The 18,359-nt window shown below is 33.9% G+C and overlaps 4 protein-coding genes across 6 annotated transcripts; 1 reads left to right on the top strand and 3 right to left on the bottom strand.

The window, feature by feature from the left end:
- Positions 1–101: 101 nt before the first annotated feature.
- On the bottom strand, positions 102–7,782 carry LOC144855134 (haloacid dehalogenase-like hydrolase domain-containing 5). Its single transcript, XM_078712936.1, has 8 exons — positions 7,632–7,782; positions 6,849–7,052; positions 6,035–6,147; positions 5,433–5,529; positions 4,890–5,104; positions 4,529–4,574; positions 2,280–2,422; positions 102–1,984 (listed from the first exon to the last, which is right to left on the bottom strand). The coding sequence occupies exons 1-8, from the start codon at positions 7,752–7,754 to the stop codon at positions 1,627–1,629; spliced, it is 1,299 nt and encodes a 432-aa protein (XP_078569062.1). The 5' UTR covers positions 7,755–7,782; the 3' UTR covers positions 102–1,626.
- A 509-nt stretch (positions 7,783–8,291) lies between these two features.
- On the bottom strand, positions 8,292–11,001 carry LOC144856579 (pre-mRNA-splicing factor ISY1 homolog). The gene is made up of 9 exons (XM_078714602.1): positions 10,871–11,001; positions 10,603–10,625; positions 10,328–10,488; positions 10,110–10,222; positions 9,891–10,008; positions 9,621–9,743; positions 9,316–9,422; positions 9,103–9,195; positions 8,292–9,008 (listed from the first exon to the last, which is right to left on the bottom strand). The coding sequence occupies exons 1-9, from the start codon at positions 10,871–10,873 to the stop codon at positions 8,898–8,900; spliced, it is 852 nt and encodes a 283-aa protein (XP_078570728.1). The 5' UTR covers positions 10,874–11,001; the 3' UTR covers positions 8,292–8,897.
- A 29-nt stretch (positions 11,002–11,030) lies between these two features.
- On the top strand, positions 11,031–14,665 carry LOC144856577 (U3 small nucleolar ribonucleoprotein IMP4-like). The gene is made up of 9 exons (XM_078714601.1): positions 11,031–11,163; positions 11,610–11,718; positions 11,811–11,894; positions 11,999–12,105; positions 12,253–12,385; positions 12,588–12,742; positions 12,896–12,990; positions 13,732–13,805; positions 14,198–14,665. The coding sequence occupies exons 1-9, from the start codon at positions 11,161–11,163 to the stop codon at positions 14,308–14,310; spliced, it is 873 nt and encodes a 290-aa protein (XP_078570727.1). The 5' UTR covers positions 11,031–11,160; the 3' UTR covers positions 14,311–14,665.
- On the bottom strand, positions 14,660–17,551 carry LOC144856576 (uncharacterized). 3 transcript variants are annotated; one of them, XM_078714599.1, is made up of 2 exons: positions 17,388–17,551; positions 14,660–16,187 (listed from the first exon to the last, which is right to left on the bottom strand). In XM_078714599.1, exon 2 carries the CDS (start codon positions 16,180–16,182, stop codon positions 15,175–15,177), a length of 1,008 nt encoding a protein of 335 aa, XP_078570725.1. In that variant the 5' UTR covers positions 16,183–16,187; positions 17,388–17,551; the 3' UTR covers positions 14,660–15,174. The 3 variants fall into 3 exon arrangements, with proteins under 3 accessions (XP_078570725.1, XP_078570724.1, XP_078570726.1); XM_078714598.1 differs by lacking the exon at positions 17,388–17,551 and adding an exon at positions 16,430–16,901; XM_078714600.1 differs by lacking the exon at positions 17,388–17,551 and adding an exon at positions 16,356–16,388.
- Positions 17,552–18,359: the final 808 nt, after the last annotated feature.

The following is an 18,359-nucleotide window of genomic DNA, read 5'->3' as shown; positions in this document are numbered from 1 at the left end:
GAAGTTCAGGGGTGTACCCAGCAATGTGTATAAGAGGGGAACACGAATGCGCCCTCTCTAAATCCACCTCTGCACTGACAACAACCAATCAAATTCAGCCGTATAATTACCAATTTTTATTTATTGTAAATGTTAAATAATGTTAAGCAAGTTACATTCAAAAGTAGGCAACAAATTCATAACTATGATATTACACAGTGTAGTACTGATATCATACTATAGTATGTCATAATGATATTACACAGTGTAGTAGTGATATCATACTATGTCATAATGATATTACACAGTGTAGTACTGATATCATACTATGTCATAATGATATTACACAGTGTAGTACTGATATCATACTATGTCATAATGATATTACACAGTGTAGTACTGATATCATACTATGTCATAATGATATTACACAGTGTAGTACTGATATCATACTATGTCATAAAATGCTCTCGGCGGTTAAATATAATTTACCATATGGCAAGAAGTAACGAATATTAAATAAAACCAATGCTAACTAAACATTAATTAAAAATTGGTAATTTTTCATCCACCCACTATGGTCTATGTGCTATATAGCAACTAAACAATTTCCATTTTTATGAATGAAATGTTTTAAAATGCATTTGCAGAGGATAATATTGGAACCCCTCCCTTATAAATTCACATGACCTCCGACTCATCAAGGCAGGTCATCTATTTCCAGTAGGTCTGTCTGTCCCTGGCTACCTGTTGCCATTTATGGAATACCTTATATGGAATGGATGGTGTTACAACATATTAGTAATTCAACATTTAAAAAGAGGCAGAAGAATAGAATGCACATCATTTATCAACCGGTAAGATAGTTAGTTATTATAATTACTTAAACCAGATTAATCTATTCTTTAATCCATGCCCTATGCTAGGTGAGAATCAATAGAGTGCAATATTAATATAGTATTGCCTCACATACTTAACCACTAGTATTGCATTTAAATATGTAAAAAGTGTTTGAATATATAACAATTTAAAATACATATATAAATATAATCTCTGTTGATAAAAACTGGTCAATTTACTCTTTAAATGTTAATAAAAAGTGTATAGCAACAATTACATTCTTATTACTGGAATTGTTTTGTTAAAAATAAATCATTTAACCTGATTATTTGTTGACAGTTTGTAGATGTTTAGTTTGAATAAAATTAAGTTCGATAAGTGAAAAAAGATACCAAATATATATCAACCCTTCCCAATTAGGAGGTTGTTTAAAATCTATTAAAATCTATTATTAATTAAGATTCCAGTTATTTATTTTTAATAACATGATTAGAAAAATTGAAGATACAGACTGCAAAAAAGAAAGTTCCTTAAATAAGAAAGCGTTTACATAAAAGTTTCATTAAAAAAATTGAATATAACTTGCAAATATTGAATAAATACATCATATTTTTGCACGGTTAAAAACATTGCACCAGGGGCAAATGTTCCCAGAACAAGAACAATTTTAGAGTTTGATGTTGATTTTATCGAAAGAGCAACTTTCTCTGCGTTGAATAAATATTAACGACTACTACCTCCATTTCAAACTACGTACACATGCCCCTCAACCGTCAGCTGCCATACTTATGTGAACTTTGACCTACTTCATTTAAAATTCTCTCGTTTAAAAATCTCTTCTATAGCTTCTTTTACACAGTGAACTTCGATGGACGGTGTAGCTAATTTAGGAACAAAATGAAAGTCTCTATGGCCGTGGTCTACTGGGTCTTTTTCCAGTACCTCCAGGCTGGTTTTCTTGGAATACACTCCGGTACAAACGAGTACCGATTCCATGATTTCGGCACAATTATGTTCCATGCTTTCAACTTCGCTCGAATCAAGGATGTCGCTTGTGCTGCCCCCTATCGCTACAGACTTTGCTTGGCTCATTTGTTGTAATAACTTAGAGCCTATATATTCATTATACAAGTTTGCTCCATATATATCGGTAGCAGGATTATCTCTGTAAGAAAAAATAAAAAATAAGTTGTGGCGTAGTAATAAGCAGTTATGTAGCCACGAGAAATAAAATGGTCCGGGTTTTCGCAAGAAAAGAGAACAATCTCTGTTCAAGCTACTAAGTTGTCAAAGGCCTCTTGTGAAAAAGTGGTCAGGTTGAAACCTTACCAACCGTACTGGTGACTACAGCCCTTAATAAGGCGCATGTGTACAATGAATTAACTCCAATAGATCAAATAAGGAATTTAATTGGGTTAAGTACCTAAATAAGACAACACTAATCAGTGTATAACACTCACCCTATTGCATACAGAGTCCTAATAGGCGTCTTTAAGCCCATCTTGCGTACTTGTTGTATAAGTACCGTCTCAGCATAATGATACGTTATTTCGCTAGGTTTCCCGGTCAATACCGTGTATTGTAACTTGTGCCCAGTTATTTTCTAAAAATACAAACAAATAAATTCAATAAAACTTTATTATCCCAAACTTCTGCTTGTGGTATACAAAGATTCATAAAATTTGTTTAAAAAGCACACAAAAAGCAGCACAACAATCATAATAAAAATCGAAAAATGTTAAAATACACACAGAGAGAAACAAATAGCAAACTAATAAAAAGGTTGATTCTTTATGCAACGTGTCAGGCTTATTTGACACAATGCATATATACAGTACTGGGGCGGATCCAGAGGGGGGGTCCACGGGGTCCGGACCCCCCCCCCCCCTAAATTTTAAGGGTGCCCTTTTTTTAGAGGTTCAATATTTTATTTGTGTGACATATTTGTGTGTATATTAGTATGCACAGAGTAGGCTACACTAACCCCAAAAATAAAAACAGAAATTTATCACAATGAGCGCGATGTTAAGTTACGGCGGCCGATCAAAGAGCATCGTGAGAGGTGGTGACGCGTGATGATCTCTACTTAAACTTCTAAAAATAGATCGTTTCACATACTACAGAGGGCGCATGTAAACTTTTTACGATTCAACTCCGCGTACGTTACCATGCGCGCTATGTCATTGACTCGATTATTTGTCCATTGGTAAACACATTTTTATGTATTATTATTCTGAAAATAATTGAACTGTAAACATAATTCTTTTGAGTATTTGTTTATTTACATATCATTCCATCAGATCAACTATTTTTTATTTCCATTACATCCAACCAAACATGTAAAAAATGTAGTTAAAATATCGTACTATCTAGCGCGTACGACCATACGCGGTAGATTGTTTACTCAAAAATCATCGAAATTACACTATTCAACCTTGTTTTTGTAGTTGAGCCTCTCATGACCTGGGATTTGTTTGTCTTCCTATGCCAAGATAATATAGTTCTACAAGTTGAAGCCATGTGCTTTTTTCTCTGAGAAATATTTATTATAAGTGCCAAAAAAATTGTTTTTTTCTCGATATGAAGCCTTTATTATTCAAATCTTTTAAAGAAAAATCACACATACCATAAAGAAGGTTCATTTATTTCATTTTTGAAACAATATTTGTGAAAATTACGTGAGGCTCAACTACAAAACCACCATTTTGTGATATGATGTCATCGTAAGCCAATCAAAGCTGAGCTTTCCCGCGATCGGCAGAGCTCACGGTTGAATGATTTTGGATTCTGGCTATTTGATTGGTGGACGCGAATCACCCACAGCGGAATGTTTTCTCTCGCGTGTACCAAGAAGTCACGTGATCTCTCTGTACTGAACGGTACTACACAAATTTAGAGCAATGAATTTGTACGAATTCCGTTAAATAAACAACTCTATATATTTTATAAACATTTAATAACATATTTTATTGATATTTCCAATGTTGATATATAAAAGAAATTACTATAAAACGTAATTATATGTAATTATTTTAGCGAAAAATGGCGCAATTTGTTTACAACGCTCGTGGCTAAAAACGATCATTTTCGGCAATGTTTTAGACCCTATATTTCGAAAACTACAAGTCAGATTTTCGTAATTCTTTCTTTATTGGAATATTGAAACAAAATACCAACAGATAATGTTTAAATTGGTTGAAAAATAACAACTTTTAATTTTGCATCGTTATACCCTGCTAATAAGTGTCATTTCCGGCGAACTAGAAAGGTGCCATTTATCATGGATTTTGCGTGCGAGAGTGCCATTTCCGGCCATCTAAGTGTGTCCTGTAACAAAATTCGCTTCGCCACAACCCCCACCATGGGGGGGCTGTGGCTCAAATACTCAATATCTGATGTGCCCTTTTTATCGGCGGACCCCCCCTCTCAAAAATGTCTGGATCCGCCCCAGCAGTATGTGCTGGTTGCGTATCTAGCATTTAAAAAGTAATAGCGTGGAGGCATACTACCATATATGGGGACATATTACAATATTTTGAGACTATTAAGTGGTTTGTACTCCAGCTTTCAGTTTCGTCGCACACAATGATAAATATGGGTTTGTTTTTTTCTTCATCTAACTCATAGAAGTCACTCATATTTTAACTAGCCTGTTTAGTGGCGATAATTCGCTGTTGGATTGGAATGAAATAAACTAAAGTAAACATACCTGATATAATGCTTCTAGACATAGTAAAAATGATCCGTGTCCAATTCTAAAATTCAAATTTGAAAACTTTATTTTAAAAATCATCTTTATAAGTTATTAGGAGGGGGTTTGGTTGAGAGGAAAGGTAAGTAAAAATCTTTATAAGTTATTAGGAGGGGGTTTGGTTGAGAGGAAAGGTAAGTAGTGGTTTTAGAGACTAAAGCAAACTAGTTTAACAAAAAAAACATGATATGCCCAAATACGGTAGGGATATGCTTAAATATGGTAGTGATATGACATCATGTCCATATATGGGCACATCACATTCTTTTGTCACATAAAGTTTGATAGTGTAGACAGAGCTTTAGATACTACAAATTACCTTGGTAAATGTGCTTCTGCCATCCACAACAAGTCCACATTGCACGCAATGACTGGTAGGTGTCTCTTAGGCACTTGGTAAGGCTTACTGTTGAGGTCACCATTCGTTAACACTGTGTCAATCACAAGCTGTAAGCTCCGTTCCCATTTCACTGGTTCTCCAAATAATACAACAGCATCAATTTGAGGGTGATCAATTTGTTTTTCTTTTATATGCTATAAAATCACATATAACAATTGTTAATTAAAAAATGTAACAATGTTATTATGTTTTCCGGCAATATAGATTAAGTAAAAATGAGCTTAAAGCTCTGTCTACACTATCAAACTACTTTGACAAAAAATAAAGTGTGATGTGCCCAATTATGGTAGTGATATGACACCATCATGGCCATATATGGGCACATCACATTTTTTTGTCAAATAGACTTTTGATAGTGTAGATCAACAGAGCTTAAGAGCACTAATGGATATACAGGGTTGGTTTGTGCCTCTGTTATTTCAAATGCGTTTATCATTATTATTCAAGATCAATTATTTTTACCTTCTGCAGCATTCTCCGTCTGGAATGGTCAACGCAATCAAGATGTGGGTACAAGTCACGTAGTTCATCAACTGTTGTAATCTTATGGAAACCCAGTCTAAAGAAAAGTAAGAACATGCTTAATGCACTATCTATTATACCCAGATATTTATTTTCATGTATTTTTTAGTTATTGTACACTGTCTAATATCTGTTTGTGTATACATATTAACTTAAATTCTCTACATGGCATTAATTTAAAGTACTTTATGGAATTTGACTTAATGTTTGTATTAGTTACTCTGTTTACTGGTAAAGACCTTACCCCTTTGCTATATCTCTCACCAGTCCTTAAGTACTAACTTAATGTTAACTACTTTCTCAACTGGTATAGACCTTACCCCTTTGCTATATCTCTCACCGGTCCTTAAGTACTAACTTAATTTTAACTAATTGCTCAACTGGTATAGACCTTACCCCTTTGCTATATCTCTCACCGGTCCTTAAGTACTAACTTAATGACTAATTTCTCAACTGGTATAGACCTTGCCCCTTTGCTATATCTCTCACCGGTCCTTAAGTACTAACTTACTGACTAATTTCTCAACTGGTATAGACCTTACCCCTTTGCTATATCTCTCACCGGTCCTTGACCAGAAACAAGTATATGCTTATCATGTAAATGACGACACATCTTTAAAGGACTATGAGACATTACAACTTGGTCGGAAGATATCTGAAATTTAAACCACAAAAGACATTATTAAAGTATATCAATTTGTGATCATAACAATAGTACATATGGGATACAGAAAGTAAATTCATGTATGGAGGTATGTTGTTATGCTGGGTGAAGGTGGGCGGGGACACCCATTTGACCCTCATAGTATTCAACCAACCTGAAACAATAGGTTTATTTTTCCCTACCTACCCTCAACTTTTTAAAAACTTTTCTAGCTAAACTGGTTGTATCTCATAACTAAAAATTACTTTAAAAATGCCGCATAATTGCTTTTGGTATCCAAAATCAAATACATCTTTAAATTCTCTAAACCTGGATTACCTGTGAGTCATATATTAACCACCCATTCAGACATGCAAATCCCACAGTGTAAATAACAGTACATTATTTATTTTCCTCATCTCTCTTTAATATTAATTTATTCACTGCCTTAATTGAAATTCTAAATCAATGTCTCTTTGTTCTATAGTTCTTTTCAAGTGGACACTGCAATCTGTTGCACATCATGGGATAATGTTTACAACCAAATCTAGCAGGTTGTTCTAGATAAAATTTATTTATTTTCACTATTTTATTGATTTTTTGGGGAAAAAGAGGATAACAATATCAGTAAAGGTAAAATTATTATTATTCTTTATTCCCCCTCCACCCTAAATGACAAGAGGCGCATACTGTCATCTCTTTGGTAATACTACCTTAAATTGAAGCATATCAGACAGCTGTTCAGCCTTGGTCTGTCTCAGACAATTCCCCGCATTTGTCACAAATACAACTGGTACGCGTAGTTTGCCGTGTCGGTCTCGGAGCTTTTTGAAAGCGCTGGTCGCTTCTGGTAGAACTTGTTGACCGCGGCATAGCACCCCGTCAATGTCAAATAGAAGACCAAATGAAGGCTCATGCTGGAATTAAAAAAAAATATACAATAAAAAGATATTATCAAATTATTAATTATATTATAAAAGATATTTTGTATAAATGTATTTAATTTAAGATTTACTGACTGATATATTTATAATGTTAATTACAGTATGTACTACAGTATCTATAACATACTGTATAGATAGAGAATTATAATATCAAGAGAATTCATTTATTTCCTCTTTGCTTATACAATAGTTACATGCTCTTTTAAATGGAGTTTAATATTCCTTTCAAAAAATGTCAATTATACTAGTATAAAAAATAATACAAATATTATTTATTATTCTTAATTATCTCTAAAGATATGGAAAAACACTCTAAAACATATAAATCAACATTGTTAATAAGTACAACCCTAAAACGTAACAAAATACTGAAAAAATACCATCCATGCTAGCCTACATAATAATGATAGTTTAAGCACCGGTGCTAAGCAGCCTAACACCAATCACAGAGTACGAAAAACGTGAGTCGACCGCGTATACTACCGGGTTGACATCGCTAAGCGGCTAACAGGTTAGCGAATTTTACTTTGCGAATTAAGCACAGATACTAACCCGCCTTTCGAAATTCCCATTGAAACATGTTCTGCTATGGTTACTTCCAACAACGGTGCAATTTACCGGTCGTAAAAACTTGTTTAGGCCTTTCAAAAGGAGGTTTTCTACAGCGGTTGCCATCACCAATACCTCAGCATTGCATCACACATCGATCTTGCTCAGCTGTAAGTCTTTTTTTCATGAAAATTTATGACGTCAAGGTAGGTGTGACCAATAGGAACGCGCGTGACAAAACATGTGATTAACAGCAGTTCTCATCAATGGGTAAGTTTATCACGGAACTGTTGTGATTGTAAACAAAGAATGAGTAGGTAATTTTTGGTTGTAGTTAATAACTGATAACCAGGATGATATAATACTAAATTCATGGAATGATTAAGCATATATATATATTTATATAAGAAGGTCCAATGAGGTCAGGAAATATTATAGTTGTGAGCAATGTAAACAACTTGGTAACACATGACAAACAAATCTCATGACCAAACTACACTTTTGTTTTCACTAATAGTTTTTTAACAATGACAATGTTGACTCTAATAATATATATATATTTTTTTTTCCAAATGTACAGCATTTACAAAATACTGTGCTATTGAAATTCAGGGCTAGCTCCTTCCTTAAGGACTGTAGGTAAACAATAAAAAAAACACTAAATTGTTATCAAAAATCATTTAATAATAAATCAATATACAGTTTATTATTACTGTATATCGTTTCATCGATACAAAATATATAGAAAATAGGCATTGTAAGCAACACTAATGGGGAGATTGCTATTATCCATAGAGTTCTATAATAACTCCTTGCTTTATCCAATGGTCAAATACAGTATCTATTTCATGGTGGCCTTTACTGGTGGATTAAGATATTTAGAGCTTAATCCAGATATGCAATAAAAAGTAATACACTGATTTATTGGGCATTGAGGGCAGTGTTGTAGTATTCCATGATATCTAATTTGTACTGTTATTCCTTTTGTCCTTTGCTACAACTGCTATCTGTCAGTCATTATCTGTCCAACGCCTTCTAGCTACCAAACAGGTGCAGTATGTGGAATGTCTTTATACATACAGTGGATCCAATTATTATATTCTATAATTCAGTATAGTACTGTAATGCTGTTTAATCAGTACACACTATGTCTTCAAAATGGATCCATTCTTTGTATCAATTTTCTATTATTGTTAATACAGTATATCTGGTACTTGTAGAATGTCTCTCTCAAACTTTGTTACTATTGTTCATGACATATCCACGTGTTCATGTCAGACCCATCAACGCCTTTGCTTCATCGCTCTGAGCCATCAATGTTTCACTTGTGTACCTTACAAACAACTCTTGTTTTCTTCGCCTTAACAAGGCTTCTTCAACCTGTATTGGAAGATAGGAATTAACACACATGAAATATAAGACAGATAGGCTTTCTTTACAGTAAAGCTGATGGCCAATTTCTATTACTACTTACATCTTTCTGTGATGGGACTGGGACATGTGCAACATATCTTGGCTGCTCTTCATCTGTGCCTGCCTGTTCCGATTCCATTTTCTCATCATCTGACTTTAAATCAAATATAGAAAATAAAAATATTAAGATGTAAACTAAAACAGATATTACAGTGATGAATGATGATGATTTTGACATTGAAAATAAATATATTATGATGTCACTGATACGCACGTTCTCTTCGGGCGCGACAGCATAAATATCATCCTCTTCATTTGCGATGTTACCAAGGAGACCTGCCTTCTTCTTGGAAGTCCATTCAGAGACGGCTGCCTCAATTACTAAAGCAAAATTCAAACAATTAAAATGGTATTAGAATTCATTCATTGACGACAGTTTCCAAATATGGTAGTAATATGCCCAAATGTGGTAGTGATATGACATCATCATGTCCATATTTGGACACATTACATTTTTTGCCACATAAAGTTTGATAGTGTAGTATAGAGCTTAAGTAACTTCTTAAGATGTTTACTTACTTGCTTTTTCGTGCTCCAACTCTAGTGGTACCAAAACACCATCATCTTCATCTCGGTAACCATAGTAATCAGCATTGATGAATTTCATGATTTCTGACCTGGTTTTTCTTGCTGCTGCTGGCGCTATTTAAGAAAGTAAATTAAATTAATTTATTTTTATTTAATAATCAAATTGTTTGTGTTTTTGAATTCTTAGTTTTCTTGAATATAGAGTATATTGCATTGCTGTGGTTTCTACATAACAATCTGTACTAGTGGATAGCAAGTTACCTGCTTGTTCAAACAGCTCCCTCACACCTGGCAAATCTCTGGCTGCTCCAAAATATTTATAGCCCCTGTTTCCAGGCACTTCTTTTCCCTCATGATCCAGCATTTTTGGTCCTACTTTCTAAAAACAATGAAAATAAAACAAAAGATATTTTAAAATTATTCATTAAAAAATATTATAAAAGTATTTCTACAGGAGTTCAATCAAATCAATATTAATACCTTATAATCTGGTCCTCCTAGCTCCACAATTCTGACCTCCCAATGACCTTTCTCACGCAATAACTTGTTAATTTCATCATTCATGTCTCGAATCTTGAACTCTCCAAGACCAGCTGAAAGATTAATAAATGTAAATTATTTTTTGTTAGTCTCAATCAAAATAATCATTTCCACAAATTGACTGCCTGCCATGTGGACGCAAATATGTCGTGATTTACCATTTTGTATCTGGGCCACTTTTCTTGAAACTTCTCCGATTATTTGCCTCCTCCATTTCTCCGCCATGTGAAGGTCATCACATTCTGTTGCAAGGTAAGGTCGTCTCTCTTTCACTGCAACTTCTCCTAGATTTGCGGCACGCCACCTAGCCAGGGTGGTCCTAAAACATAAGCAAATAAAATGTACAATTAAAATCATATTTGTTGCTTTTTTTAATTCAAATTAGGCCCTATTTAATATAATTTTTTTTAAACATTTAATAATTTATACTTACATAGCCTTTTCGGAATTTCTAGCCTGAAAAGTAAAAACATATTTCAATTAGTATAGGCCTACAAATAATACTTTGATCTCCTCCAGTCTAACTATGTGATTGCACCCGGAGAGAACCTCTCGAGTCCACCTTTATCAATCCAAATCACTCGTTGTCTAGCCTAAACACGGAAGGCCTAGACAATGACATCCAATTTATTGGGTTTAAATAACATTTTTCATTTTCATAACATTGGGAAACTTATTAAACTAAAAAGTATTATGCTTACCATCTTTTATGAATAAACAGTCAACTAATTATCAAAGAAAATGTATTTCAAAGCGGACGACGTTAAACGAACGTCGAGTAACTGGTCTCCATTTTGTTTTATGTACTCATCCAGTCAATCTGCAACGACAATTTTCATTGGCTAATATTCGCAGAGATTAGCGATAGAACCAATAGGAAACGTCGTCATTTGACAGGAGATAAACGAGACTTAGCACATGTTGTTGCTTTTGTTGTTTACTTTAGACACAAAACACATTGATTTGCAAATATTTTTACGAGTTCAAAAACATGGTTGGTATATGTTTACACTTGCTTCTTATGCCGAAAATATTTTGAGTAATAAACGTTCTAAAATTACTTAGTTAGGCCTAGGCTTATTCCTAGGCCGGACGATCTAGCCTCTCTCTTAGGCTAGATATAGCTAGTCTAGAGTAGAGTGTAGGTAGTAGAGTAGTGGTAGACGGTCATACTAAATCTACGCCCGGTAGTGCCCGACAGGCCACGGTAACGCCCGGTAGTGGCCGATATCGCCTGGTAGGGTTTTATGATATAAACTTGTTAATTAACATGCTTTATTGTTAAATTCAAAAGTCAAAAAATGTTTATTTAATACTTTTTAAACATTATAAATAATATTTTTATGTAATTAGATTCTTAATAAACAATTTTGCAACGATGAAATTGAAAAACTATAATTTATATATAAATTTTTCTAGATCTGAATTATTATCTTTCAGTTGAGACGACAGGCCAGGCTAAGAAGAGAGTATTTATATCGTAAAAATCAAGAAGAACAGAGCCGTGTCATCAGCGAAAGAAAACGCAAGATCAAGGAAGCACTTGATGGTACCATTTACGTAATTATCAAAATGATAATTTGTAATTATTTTAGATAGTTTAATCTGAAAGTTATTAACATTCATTCGTTTTTTTTTCAGAAAATAAACAAATTCCTACAGAATTACAAAAAGATGCTCTCAGTTTGAAAAAAGCTTTGGATTTTGATGACGAAGGAGCCTCTGGTACGGATAATCTACTTTTTTGTCAAATTTGCAAAAGACTGAAAGTTTAAAATATGACCGACAGTTTAAAACAGTTTTAACTATGATACCATTTTGTTTTATAGATCTCAATCATATAGATGATGAATACCGCTGGGCAGGGGTAGAAGACCCCAAAATAATGTTGACAACATCCAGAGACCCAAGCTCAAAGCTTAAGCAGTTTGTAAAGGTATGTATGCAATTCTATATTCCAGAAGTAGTAGTATTTGTAAAGTTCTTTCTAGATTTTCCAGACTAGACTTTCAAGTTATATGCTTGCTTATTTCCCAATGTTCTGTTTTATTTTTAATTTATTATAAACTATTTTCATTTACAGGAGTTGAAGTTAATATTTCCAAATTCTCAGAGGTTGAATAGAGGGAACTATGAGATTGGTCAACTTGTGAATGCGTGTCGGGCCAACGAGGTCACTGACCTTATGATCGTTCATGAACACCGAGGTGTACCAGGTAAGAATGTTTGTACAATTGTTTCTACATCACAGGCATATTCATTTTCTTACCCCTTACACATCCCTTACACAAAGGGGCGTACACAATACAGCGTACACGATACAAACACTGATGCAGTGTATGGGATCCGTCAGTACTAGACTTTATATATTAATCATCTCAAACTTTTAAAAAAACTAATAATATTCCTTCATTTCAGATGGTCTCCAAATATGTCACTTGCCGTACGGCCCAACCGCATTTTTCAATCTATCCAACGTGGTTATGAGGCACGACATACCAAATGTAGGCACTATGTCAGAGGCCTATCCTCATCTTATTTTCAATAACTTTAAATCCAAGCTGGGCGAAAGAGTAAGTTTAAATGATTTTGGCACATCTATTTTACTATTATGAGGCTTTAAAATTTTGCAAGAATTTGTATGGAATGGGAATGATTTTTGTCAGGAACTAAATTGTTTAAATAATTAAATTGTTAAAACTGATTGTTTTTTTTTAATTATTCAGGTTCAGAATATTCTAAAGTATTTGTTTCCGGTTCCTAAAGAAGAAAGTAAAAGAGTGATGACGTTTGCAAATGATTCCGACTACATATCGTACAGGTAAGCTAAGTTATACATATCGTACATGTAAGCTAAGTTATACATATCGTACAGGTAAGCTAAGTTATACATATCGTACAGGTAAGCTAAGTTATACATATCGTACAGGTAAGCTAAGTTATACATATCGTACAGGTAAGCTAAGTTATACATATCGTACAGGTAAGCTAAGTTATACATATCGTACAGGTAAGCTAAGTTATACATATCGTACAGGTAAGCTAAGTTATACATATCGTACAGGTAAGCTAAGTTATACATATCGTACAGGTAAGCTAAGTTATACATATCGTACAGGTAAGCTAAGTTATACATATCGTACAGGTAAGCTAAGTTATACATATCGTACAGGTAAGCTAAGTTATACATATCGTACAGGTAAGCTAAGTTATACATATCGTACAGGTAAGCTAAGTTATACATATCGTACAGGTAAGCTAAGTTATACATATCGTACAGGTAAGCTAAGTTATACATATCGTACAGGTAAAGCTAAGTTATGCATATCGTACAGGTAAGCTAAGTTAAACGTATCGTACATGTAAGCAAAGTTAAACGTATTGTACATGTAAGCAAAGTTATACATATCGTACAGGTAAGCTAAGTTATATATATCGTACAGGTAAGCTAAGTTATATATATCGTACAGGTAAGCAAAGTTATTCTGTAATTTATAATACTAGACATCACACTTTATCTGTTAAGTTTATATGTATTATATCATAATGATTGTTCTTGCAGACACCATGTGTATAAGAAAATTGACCACAAAAACATTGAATTGCACGAGGTGGGACCGAGGTTTGAAATGAAACGTAAGCTTAATCTTATATATATCTTTTCCAACTCTGTACTTACCAAACAAACCATGACATATTGTCGCCTCTTCTTGCATAATGAGAACTATATCTGTTTGGGTTCTGCAATAATTGCTACGGGTTCTGCCATAGTTGCTACGGGTTCTGCCATAATTGCTACGGGTTCTGCCATAGTTGCTACGGGTTCTGCAATATTTGCTACGGGTTCTGCCATAATTGCTACGGGTTCTGCCATAATTGCTACGGGTTCTGCAATAATTGCTACGGGTTCTGCAATAATTGCTACGGGTTCTGCAATAATTGCTACGGGTTCTGCCATAGTTGATACAGGTTCTGCTGTAGTTGTTTGGGGTAATTGTGTAGCTACATTTTCTTCTTTAATCTTGCAGTGTATGAAATTCGCTCTGGAACCCTAGAACAAGGAAAGGCAGCAGAAATTGAATGGGTTGCCCGGCCTCACATGAATACAGCCAAGAAGCGAAAGCATTTGAGCGAGGGATGAAAGAGCCTCAAGCTTCTTAGAACATACATATTATGAGAGGAAACGCATTAGGTTTCAACTTGGAATTGACACAGCATTCCAGCAGATGTAATCATTTCAAGCATTACCATTGATTTTTAATAATGGAATCTGTAGATGACTAAATATTGGTCAGAGAAATAATAATACAACATACAGTACAAGTGGTTTGTTAAAACTGAATAGGTATGCAGAATGAATGACCTCAGGGTCATGACAGCGATCATGTGACACTGATAGAGGTCAAACCCCATGACAGGCTCCCAGTAGAACACAGTCTAGTATTCAACCCTGCAGAATGTGTGAAAATGAATAAACAAACATATTTTTAAACTAATACTGTAATTTGATCTTTATTTTCTGTAGGTTTTCATTATTTAGTTTCATTTATCAAAATCAGTTAAAGCCTAGCCTCCAATCCATAATACAAGTATGGTTAATTGATCTATTAAACAGTTTAAACAAAAATATTTTTTATAAAATAAACTAAAAATGAAATATAGAACAGCTTCAAATATATCTTACAAGCAGCCTGTATTAATAGCACACAAGTAATAATAATATAGCTATAACTAACCCTCATGTAAGTAGTCTAGTAAGGTACTAAGTGATTTTTTAATTGGAGGTATTCTAGAATAGCAATTATGTACTGTATCTTGAGTATACTCGAACAGTAACTACTTTTATACATAGGGTTCATGCCAGAGTTATTTATAGACTCCTGAATGCGGTCATGCATGTATACAATTTAATTGTTGTAATTTGATAAAGTACATATTAATTTGTTCAGAGTTACTCCCTCGTTAAAATTCTTTAATAAATAATGTTTAATAATGGATGACATAATTATAATATAATACATGTTTTTGACGTTGTTGCCGATGTCTGCTGTCTGTTAACCGACGTCTGCGTACTTGGCTGCGGCAGAGTGTCACCATTTGGCACGCTTGAACGTCGCCGTTGACGCATCTCATGGATTTTTAATAATGATGATTGATCAACGAGTTTTTCCATTTCTTGTACCTGTGTGTTGATATCTTGTAGTTCTTGTTCCATTCTTGCTATCCTTTCATCCTTGGCCTGGTCATCCTTTGTAAACCGCTTTAACCTCAACTGCAAATCTTTGTTTTTTCTTTCCAATTCCTCTTTCTCTTCAAGAGTTTCTGTGAGTTTTTCTCGAAGGAATGCTTCAGTATTTTGTTGTTGAGATAGTTCACGCGCTAGATAATCAGCGTGGAATGCAAGACCGTCATGCTGTTTGGCTTTCTCGCGTGCTTCTGTACCGCTCATGGATTCCTCGCTCTTCTTTCTGCTTTCACTTAATTTGTTAAATTTTCGTTGAAGTTCTGTGTTTTTATCATGAGACGTATCTAGTTCATTTTGTAGAGTATTGCATTTTAATCTGTATTCATTTAATTTTACTTTCAATTCATCAACACCCATTTCGTCAATATTCTCTTTTGTCATTATCGAGTCAGTATTTTGTACCTGAAGTTCATCTGTCCGTGTCTCAATGTTTTCACTTTTGTTCATTTTTTCATCCTCCTCTTTCTCAGATTTCTCCTCATTTTCCAAATTGTGTTCATCACTTTTCATTTCGTCGACATTTTCTAACTTTTGATCTTTGGCTTCATTGTTTTCAACATTTTCTTTGTTTTCAGCATTTTCTTCATTTTTCTCATCAGCTCTATTTTTATTGTCTTCATCAATTTGTTTTACATCTTTATTCTCTGAATTGTCTGCCATCTCTTCTTCTACACCATTGTTCTTGACATCTTCCTCCTTTGACTTATTAGCATCCACATTGTTGTTGTCATTGGCAGCAGGTGCTGTATCAGCCATTGCTTCAGTCATTCTTTCTGGAATAAAACAAAAATCAGATATTAAATTTCTTTTACTTTTGCATGTAATGCCCACTATAGAGTGCATACACATTAAATGACATTAAAAAATAATGTTGTGTCATTGTTATGTCATGTTGTGTCATTGAATATGTCAAGACAAATACATGCTTAGAACTCACTTACCAACATGTATCCTGCACAATAAAATAAGTTGTCAAAATGCTGGTCCAGAGTAGAATGAGAAAATTGACACTAACCTTTGCCATCCAGCCTAGTAATATCCCTATCAAGTTTAGTTGTTATGGAAACGAGAGTAACGGTAACCATAACAAAAATGTTTGTTGATAAACCACCTAGATTGGGTGTCAGTATTGGAGAAACTTGGAGAGTTTGGTAATTATTGACACAGTTTAGAGTCAATAAGAACTTGTGTTCTATGAGGCAGATCGTGTACAGATTTGGTCCTATTAACTATCATATCTTGGGCACATTTTTGTGAAAGTACTCCCTTCAATCCCCAATAGTTACTAACTCGTTACTGTATATTGTAATAGTGTTTGTTTAGATATAAAGTGTCCAAGTTATCAGTTTAACCCAACAAAGGTCAAAGGTTAATCTAACTAATTGCCTCTTTATGTTCAATATATCAGATAAATCACAGTACTGTACATGGTAATTGTCTGAACAATCTGGTTAGTCCCAAGAGTAATTTAGGTTACACATATGTAATTGAGTTTAAAGTCTGAAAATAACCTTTGTCACTATTGCAATTTGTTTGATCACGAATTTATATAATTCATTCATTACCCTTTACTTTATTTGTTACCAACGAATTAGGAAGGGGTGTCAAATGATGTTATCCCCTCATGTGGGTCACTTTTTACAGTATTTTCATACAGACAGGACCCTGAGGTGTGCGTGATCGTTTGATATGATATATTTTACATTTTTTCAATATATTAATTACTATTATATAATCCTTAACTGTATGACAAGTTGCCGGCCACGTGTTCCACATTTCGTTGCGATGACTACAAGTTATATGACATATCACCCGGTCTCACTTTTTTCAGGGTTTATGCTGGTTGTGTAAAGACGTATGAATCACATAATAACTAGTTTCTAAATAACAGGCCTAAGGCCCTAAAATAATAGTAATAGTATAGTGAAAATGTTCAAATAAAGCATATATATCGAGGAATCATCCAAACTCACCTGAAATAAATTATTAATTACGCACGTGATATATTAATCGTTATTACACAGGCTTCAACAATCTGAGCTCATCAGCTGCCAGTAGATGCACCCATTTTACGATTTCTTTACTTATAATACCTGTATATGAAATATTAAATACAAAATGCTGATCACCATCGACTCTCTATAATTACTTTATGAAACTGTGTCTACTACCGATTGACTGATCGTGCATAGCCTCGCTCAAACAATAGAACTCTGTTTGTATTATGAGTTTTAAGAGGTGTTGTGTACGCTTGTTGCTAGGTAACTGTACTTTGCATAATTCCCAGGAAAGTGGTTGAGGCCTGGAGGGTATTGAATTCGCCTTGATTTCATACTTGTAATATTATCTGATTATTTATTGATTTATTGTATATTATACCCTTTTTTCAGAAACCAAGTAAAAAATTTTTATTAGTGCGACCCTCACAATTTTAACCGTATTTTGTATAATATTTTTTATCTTGTCTTAAAGATGTATTGTCCCTTTGACTAATTCCAAAAAAATAAAAAATAACAGATTTCGAAAAAAGGTGGGTCATTTTGAAGTATCATAATAGTTATTAACTATCACCAAAAATTTGTTGAAAAAAAAATCATTTAACTGAAATACAGACGTTTTTTTGTTAAAAAAAATAACTTTGACTTCCAGTCAAAGTTTTCGATCAAAACATATCCCATAATGAAACGCGCTTGTTTGGCTACTCTGTATGCATAATCATAAAACTTCCTCACGATCTGTGTGAAAATACCTTCTCAACCGTGACGAATTGTAAACAATCCTAATTAGCATATGCATAATGCATACTCGTGGTTTGAAATCTTTGTTTACTTTCGCTCGCGACGATTTTCCAGACGAAATGTAATCAATTCAATTTACCTGTTAATTACGTAAACTTGTTGTTTTTGGCTCGAATTTTCGACTTATAGTGAATAACTTTAATATTA

This window comes from Antedon bifida, chromosome 11 (assembly GCF_963402885.1).
Source record: "Antedon bifida chromosome 11, ecAntBifi1.1, whole genome shotgun sequence".
Classification (NCBI taxonomy): Eukaryota; Metazoa; Echinodermata; class Crinoidea; order Comatulida; family Antedonidae; genus Antedon; species Antedon bifida.
The sequence above is the reverse complement of the archived record's forward strand: the minus strand, read 5'-3'. Positions and strand labels throughout refer to the sequence as shown.

What these genes read in the sequence shown, in the direction of transcription:
- LOC144856577 (XM_078714601.1), top strand. An exon ending in GATCAAGGAAGCACTTGATG is followed by an intron (nt 11,719 to 11,810) that starts GTACCATTTACG and finishes TTTTTTTTTCAG; the next exon opens with AAAATAAACAAATTCCTACA. An exon ending in ACCGAGGTTTGAAATGAAAC is followed by an intron (nt 13,806 to 14,197) that starts GTAAGCTTAATC and finishes TTAATCTTGCAG; the next exon opens with TGTATGAAATTCGCTCTGGA.
- LOC144856576 (XM_078714598.1), bottom strand. Translation starts at nt 16,499, where the DNA reads ATGGTTACCGTTACTCTCGTTTCCATAACAACTAAACTTGATAGGGAT. An exon ending in TACTAGGCTGGATGGCAAAG is followed by an intron (nt 16,188 to 16,429) that starts GTTAGTGTCAAT and finishes GTTTTATTCCAG; the next exon opens with AAAGAATGACTGAAGCAATG.
- LOC144856579 (XM_078714602.1), bottom strand. An exon ending in AGAAATTCCGAAAAGGCTAT is followed by an intron (nt 10,489 to 10,602) that starts GTAAGTATAAAT and finishes CTTATGTTTTAG; the next exon opens with GACCACCCTGGCTAGGTGGC. An exon ending in GGAGCTGTTTGAACAAGCAG is followed by an intron (nt 9,744 to 9,890) that starts GTAACTTGCTAT and finishes TTTCTTAAATAG; the next exon opens with CGCCAGCAGCAGCAAGAAAA.
- LOC144855134 (XM_078712936.1), bottom strand. Translation starts at nt 7,754, where the DNA reads ATGGCAACCGCTGTAGAAAACCTCCTTTTGAAAGGCCTAAACAAGTTT. An exon ending in GTGAGAGATATAGCAAAGGG is followed by an intron (nt 5,530 to 6,034) that starts GTAAGGTCTATA and finishes ACTTTTCTTTAG; the next exon opens with ACTGGGTTTCCATAAGATTA. An exon ending in GACGGAGAATGCTGCAGAAG is followed by an intron (nt 5,105 to 5,432) that starts GTAAAAATAATT and finishes GTGATTTTATAG; the next exon opens with CATATAAAAGAAAAACAAAT.